We start from the raw sequence: 7,155 nt of genomic DNA on the forward strand, positions 1-7,155 counted from the left end.
GAAAGTGAGAAAGTGAGAGTGAGAGAGCTGGGGAGGGGTAGGGTGGATTCAGATAGTCTAGGGAGTTTTTGGTCATTTTCAAATGATTAAATTACACGGTTGGTCCTCATATTTTCACTAAAGTTGCAAACTGGTCCCTATTGCAAATATGTGCAGGTCACATGTTCAAAATAGAAAATATTTTGAGAATATTCTGTTAAATCAAACACTTTTTGAACGGCGAGGACTAAATTACAAATTTTAATTATCTTTAGGGACCCGATTACAAACTTTTAAAGTGTAATGACCAATTTACAATTTCACCAAAAGTATAGGGACCAACTGTATAATTTAACCTAATAATAATAATATTTTATTTAGTCAATTATGAAGTATATTTAAAAATTGGCATTATGTTTTCAATTATTTACATATTTACTTAACTATTTTTTCTATTAATCTGTTAAATCAAACACATAAAAGCATATAATTTGTATTTATATTTACTAGAATTTTACATACATAAATCAATACAGTTTGCACCTATATTTTTTAGAATTTGCATACATAAATTAATAAAATTTATTTATTAAAATAAAAATAATTTAATATTTATATTAATAAAATAATTACTAAAAAATTATTACTCCTGTTTTTATTTCTCGCTAAGGACTTCTCCCTTTCATGGTGATGTCTGCTGTGTGCGATTTGCTCGGAGCCATGAGATCAATAAGCAAGCTCCGAACTCTGAATCAACCTTTGAGCTATCTCCTCTCACTGCCTCAAGTTCTTCATTTTTCTTCCAGCTCTTCCAATTCGTCAAAGCACTCACCTTTATTGTCTCGCGCAGCAACCCAACAATCTGATCCCGGCATCTACCGTGCACTTTTTGATGAAATTACTGACATTTTAGGGGCTGGCCCTGTGGTCCAGGACAATTCCTCATCTGGGTTTTTGTTTTTGGAGGAAGCTGATAAGGGGAAGTCGGGTTCTGAAGTGGAACATGATTGCACCAAAGATGTTTGTGGAAATGCCACAGCGAGTGTATTGCTTGATAAAGGCAAGAGCTTTGGTGTTTTTGGAGATTCCAAGTTGGGGAACATGAGTGAAGACGATGTGAGCCGAGTTGTTGGTGAGATTACTAGGATTTTTAGAGGTGAAAAGGATTGGAGTCCTGTGGAGGAGAAGTTGGAGAATTTGAATTTTGAGTTGAGAGCTGAGGTTTTTGATATGGTATTGAAAAGGTGCTTCAAAGTGCCACACTTGGCTTTAACAGCTTTTGATTGGGTGAAGAACAAGGAAGGTTTTAGTCACACAATGAAGACTTATAATACTATGTTGTGGATTGCAGGGGAAGCTAAGGAGTTTGGGATGGTGAATAAGTTGGTGGAAGAAATGGATGACTGTGGAATTGAAAAGGATGTTAGGACGTGGACTATTCTCATATCCCATTATGGGAAAGTGAAGCAAATCAGCAAATTGTTGTTGGCCTTTGAAAACATGAAGAAATTTGGTTGTGAACCTGATGAGGTTGCATATAGGGCAATGATACGTTCGCTTTGCAGTTGTGGGAAAGGTGATATTGCTATGGAGTTCTACAAGGATATGGTACAGAAAGATATGGTGCTTGATCTAAGATTATATAAGTTGCTCATGAACTCCATGGCAAGGGTAGGTGATGTTGCGGCTGTTCATTTCCTTGGAAATGACATGACACGGTTGTCTCTGATGCCGGAAAACAGTGTTCAGAGTTGTATGCTGAAGAGTTTCTGTATTTCTGGAAGGATTAAAGAAGCTTTGGAACTGATCCGTGACCACAAAAGTAAAGACTTAGCTATTGAACCTGAGTTTTTCGAGACCTTGGTGAGAGGGCTGTGTAAGGCTGGCATGATTACAGACGCTTTAGAGATTGTTGAAATTATGAAGAGAAGGGATATTGTTGATGGAAGGATTCATGGAATTATAATAAATGGATATTTGGTAAGAAATGAAGTTCACAAGGCACTTGATATGTTCCAAAGCATGAAAGAATCTGGTTGTGTGCCCACAATTTCCACATATACAGAACTGATACAGCATTTGTTTAAGTTGAATAGGTATGAAGATGCTTGCTTGTTGTACGAAGAGATGCTAGGAAAAGGTATCAAGCCTGATGGAGTGGTAATAACGACCATGGTTGCAGGTCATGTTTCTCAAAACCGTATATTCGAAGCATGGAAGTTATTCAAGAGTATGGAGTGCCAAGGCATCAAGCTCAATTGGAAACCATATGCACTGTTTATTAAGGAGCTTTGCAAAGCTTCAAGGACAGATGATATTATCAAAGTATTGTATGACATGCAGGCTTCGGAGATTGTAATTTTAGATGAAGTATTCCACTGTGTTGTAACATACTTGAAGAACAAAGGGGAACTAGACATGAAAGCGAAAGTTGAGAAGATTTATACAGCATTTAAACTTGATCTACAAAAATGCAGTAATTCCGAAGAACAAGTATCTTTGAGAATTAAGGTGGAGAAGGATGTGGTAATTGATCAATCAGAATCACAAAAAGTAAATTACTCCTCAGTTCACCCACATGATAAGACTTACAACGAGCAGGATGTTCATGAAATTTGTAGGATTCTTTCATCTTCCATGGATTGGTCCTTAATTCAAGAAAATTTGGAGAGAAGCACGATATGGTTTACCCCGGAATTTGTTTTGGAGATATTGCAACATTGCAGTATGCATGGCAACACTATGCTAAAGTTCTTTTCATGGGTTGGAAAGCAGCCTGGATATAGGCACACTGTAGAGACATACAACATGGCAATTAAGATTGCAGGTCGCGGGAAAGATTTTAAGCACATGCGCAGCCTGTTCTTTGAGATGAGAAGAAACAATTATCCAATAATGCCAGAGACATGGACAATCATGATAATGCTTTACGGTCGAATCGGTCTAACAGATCTGGCCATGAATTGTTTTAGAGATATGAAAGCTGAGGGTTACAAACCAAGTAGAAGCACATACAAGTACTTGATCATTGCTCTTTGTGGAAGGAAAGGAAGGAAGGTTGATGAAGCTATCAAAATATATGGTGAGATGATTCGTGCCAGACACATCCCCGACAAAGAATTGGTTGAAACTTTCCTTGGTTGTTTATGTGAAGTTGGTAGGCTTTCAGAAGCTAGGAGATGCATAGATTCTCTCAAAATATTCGGATATTCAGTTCCTCTTAGCTATTCCTTGCTTATCAGGTCTCTTTGCAGGGTTGGAAAAATGGAAGAAGCATTGGCATTGGTTGGAGAAAGTGGGGCAGAGAAACCAACTTTAGATCAGTTTACATGTGGAAGCATTGTCCATGGCCTACTCCGAAAGGGTCAATTTGAAGACGCCTTAGCCAAAGTGGAATCTATGAAACAAAAGGGTATTAAACCTACCATTCATGTTTATACATCTTTGATTGTTCATTACTTTAAGGAGAAACAGATAGGAAAAGCCATTGAAGTATTCAAGGAAATGCAAGAATCAGGTTATGAACCAAACATTGTCACATATTCTGCCCTTATAAGTGGATACATGAACATGGAGAGACCAACTGATGCATGGAACATCTTCTACCGCATGAAATTGAAAGGACCCTCTCCTGATTTCAAGACTTATTCCATGTTCCTTAGTTGTCTTTGCAAGTCTGGTAGATCAGAAGAAGCCATGAAGCTTATTTCTGAAATGTTAGATAGTGGTATTGTTCCTAGTACTATTAATTTTAGAACAGTGTTTTTTGGGCTAAACAGAGAAGGTAAACATGATTTAGCTCAGCTTGTATTGCAACGAAAATCAGAATTAATAAGAAAGCGCAAGCTCATAACTTGAATTTTTCTTTCAAAGAAAAACATTATTGAATGGTATGAATGAACTTGCGCAAATCCTTTTTTAAGTGCTCTTTTATTTCACATACACAGGACTTTCCATAGTTATGAAGTTTTATGCATGAATCAAGAAAAGCTCTTTAAATATCTAATGTAAAGAGAGAATTCAGCTATATTATTAATAAGAAATACAAAGTGTTGGTTCCTGATTAGCATTGATCTGTGAAAAGGGTGCTTCTGCATAGTATGTGTCTCATGATCTTGTAACAAAAATGTAATCTTCTATCATTTTCATAAGGGCATGACATCCTTTGGGACATTTGATTAACTCAATTGGTCATTTACTAATAGACCACATTGGGAAGAGAGTATGACTTATTAAAATTCTTCACACACAAATGATTATGATTCTGCTCCCCAAAAAAGAATAGCATCATGTTTGAAGCCTACACTTCATAGATATGGCTACCCCTGAAAAAGAAAATAAACAAAATAAAATCAGAGGCAAAACCCACAGTTACACAGCTTAATCAATATATCACATTTGTAGAATATAGATATATGATGGAACCACAAGTTGTAGAAAGAAATATACATTTTATTGTGAAAGGATGGAAGAACAAACAGCAGAAGGTGGCTACCACGGCAACAATATCCTGTAAAAATAATTGATAAAAAATAGTAAACCAAGTATCACTATTTTTTTTTTCTTCTAATAATTTCAGTAAGCATTAATCTCGCTGTTCATCCTAAGCTTCAATTCTTGTTTTCAAATTTCTTACTTTCATCCTTACTAAGTATAGCCTAAGGAATCAAGCAAAAGCAATGACCATGTTACCTTCCCTAAAGTTTCTTTACAACTTCATCAATTACACGACTATAATAAGTCATTCTACGAATAGAATCTTTTGCTTCCTCGAAGTTCCGACTTTGAAATGCGGTAGCAAAGGTGTTCGACCAACTTTTCAGGTTCTCCTCCATCTGAATGAAAATGACACGACACGACGATATGAAAAAGAACATCAAGGTAATCATCAAGGTAGTCATAATTCAAAATCAATAATTGATTATGCAATATCTTTGGAGCAAGCCTTGAAAATTTGAGTTTCCAGACATACCCGAGAGAGAATTTTCTTCAAAGACTCTGACTCAGTTGCTTCTTCAACCGCTTCTCTGATTTCCATAATCTGCAGTATAAGTTAACAACACAAAGGGGGTTATAGAGGCTAAATTCATGAATCCAGGTCTCTTTGCACATTAATTAAAAACAAATTAGGCAAATATTCATTCACCTCAGCTAGTAATTCTGGATCGGAAATTGTTTGTTCCTCATCAACTTCTAATCCGTCAAGCTTCATCTGGAGGAAAAAAATGACATGACATTTCTTAGCAACAAGGCGGAAGAAAAAACATTTGACAATAAATGATTGAAGAAAAGTCTAACGAGGACAAGTTTGATTTAATTGTCCTGATGTAAAACAACAGATTTCCTCATCACAAATATATTATCATCATTGAACCTTCGATAGCTTCAGATTATGCAGAGACTTCTACAGATGTGATAAAGCATCAAGAATTTTGGAATCTTCACAGCTGAGTATGCTTACCATGTAAATCGCTCTAGATAAAGGCTTGCTAAGCGTACGGTATGCATCAATCACCCTTGCAGATTGCTCAGCAGAAAAATCTCGTTCTTTCTAGACAAACAAACGACAGGATTAAACAAAAATGTTAGGTTCTCCTAGAAGTCATTCAAATTCACTAACCTCTGACGGATTCACCAAAGAGTAAAGAGGCAAAGCAAAAAAGTACAGGGAAAAAAAAAATCAAAGAAGAAAGGTTATCCCAACAGACCGACCTGAGATTTTGAATGTACTAAATCAGGATGCAATTTCTTTTGCCAGTCTTTATATTTGCCCTCCAAATTCACACCCTCTATATCATACTTCTTCTCCCTGTTTTAGAATTTTTGAGGGGGAAAAACAAAACACTTCTTAATTTCTAAACCAATCTATCAAATTTCTCAGACTATAGATCAATACATCCCTCTTTTTCTTCACTAAAGAGACCGAAAAGCACTAATTTAACATGCCAGCAGAGAAACTTTTCTCTTTGCTTGATGAGAGATGATACACTAGCACACATCAAAACCTTCAACATGAAGCAAACCACCAGATTGAATAACAGTATAACTACAATTGAAACGATATCATTTTGTTCTATCATAAACCATGTCTATAGGCAAAATATTAAGTATAATTCGTGTCATAATCCGGAACAGGAAAACAAAAATAAATACATAAATAGCAGCAATTTCCTAAGAACTATAAGTTCACCATCTCAGTAAAATTTTCATATGCCTGAAAACATAGTGAATCAACAGCAAGCATAACTTACACTCCTTTTCCATTTCTCAGCAATACTTAAGAATCCAATCAAGGTGAAAAACGCATGAACCGTATAAAGATCAAAACTTTGCAATAAAATTCATCCCCCCAAAACAACAAAGTTCCACAGCTATCTCAGAAACCAATCAAGTTGAAATCACATGAATTATCACAAAGAGCAAAACTTTGCAATAAGCTCAATCACCCAAACAATTAAAAAACCAAAATCATATCGAAACTTACAATCCAAAAATCTCGAAATAGTCAATAGAATCATCCACGGGTTGAATGCACCTGCAGGAATCACAAACCAAGAACGGTGCTGCTGCTGTTGATTCATGGCAGTTCCAGCACCTACTACTTCTTGCTTTCACACTCTCCGCAGATTTTGAGCACAACCTTTTCCCATCAAAAGTGAGATACCCAAAAGAATAGAACCAAGTTGGGTTGTGAAAAGAACGGCCTTTTGGTGAAAAAGGTGGAGGTGGCGATGATGTATGAAGAAAATGGTTATTAGAATGAGAAGAAAAGGTTAAAGGTGAGTGGTGTTTAGGAACAGAAGGTGTAGTGTGTCTTAAAATGGTGAAGAGGGTGCATCTGGTGCTGTTCTTCTTCAACATTGTTATTGAAGAAGGTGAGGTTCTAGAAATTAGAAGAAGAATAAGAAGCGGCAGAGAAAAAGGGGAAGGTGCCAATTCCTGTTCTTTTGGGGAAGAAGATGCTGCACCAGCTATAATAAGCTACAGTGTTGTAGGGACTAATTGGTAATTTTAAGCAGAAATAAAAAATTGGATTTTTGTATTAAATAAAAATTTATAGTTACTAATTGTTAAATAAAAAATTTATAATTTTTATATTAAATTTTTATTAATTGTTATTAATAAAAAATAATTATAAATTTTTAAATTATAAAAATTTAATTAAAAATTTTAACA

At 35.6% G+C, this 7,155-nt stretch overlaps 2 protein-coding genes across 3 annotated transcripts; one reads left to right on the plus strand and one right to left on the minus strand.

The window, feature by feature from the left end:
• LOC107626307 (putative pentatricopeptide repeat-containing protein At5g06400, mitochondrial) lies at positions 632-3,994 on the plus strand. Of its 2 annotated transcripts, XM_021116627.1 has the most exons (2): positions 632-3,136; positions 3,234-3,498. In XM_021116627.1, the coding sequence occupies exons 1-2, from the start codon at positions 664-666 to the stop codon at positions 3,296-3,298; spliced, it is 2,538 nt and encodes an 845-aa protein (XP_020972286.1). In that variant the 5' UTR covers positions 632-663; the 3' UTR covers positions 3,299-3,498. The 2 variants fall into 2 exon arrangements, with proteins under 2 accessions (XP_020972286.1, XP_016184644.1); XM_016329158.2 differs by having other exon boundaries at positions 632-3,994.
• On the minus strand, positions 4,019-6,945 carry LOC107626308 (iron-sulfur cluster co-chaperone protein HscB, mitochondrial). Its single transcript, XM_016329159.2, has 8 exons — positions 6,464-6,945; positions 5,692-5,788; positions 5,441-5,530; positions 5,126-5,191; positions 4,952-5,020; positions 4,672-4,814; positions 4,429-4,489; positions 4,019-4,304 (listed from the first exon to the last, which is right to left on the minus strand). The coding sequence occupies exons 1-6, from the start codon at positions 6,838-6,840 to the stop codon at positions 4,677-4,679; spliced, it is 837 nt and encodes a 278-aa protein (XP_016184645.1). The 5' UTR covers positions 6,841-6,945; the 3' UTR covers positions 4,019-4,304; positions 4,429-4,489; positions 4,672-4,676.

Source organism: Arachis ipaensis, chromosome B02 (genome assembly GCF_000816755.2).
Source record: "Arachis ipaensis cultivar K30076 chromosome B02, Araip1.1, whole genome shotgun sequence".
NCBI classification, from domain to species: Eukaryota; Viridiplantae; Streptophyta; class Magnoliopsida; order Fabales; family Fabaceae; genus Arachis; species Arachis ipaensis.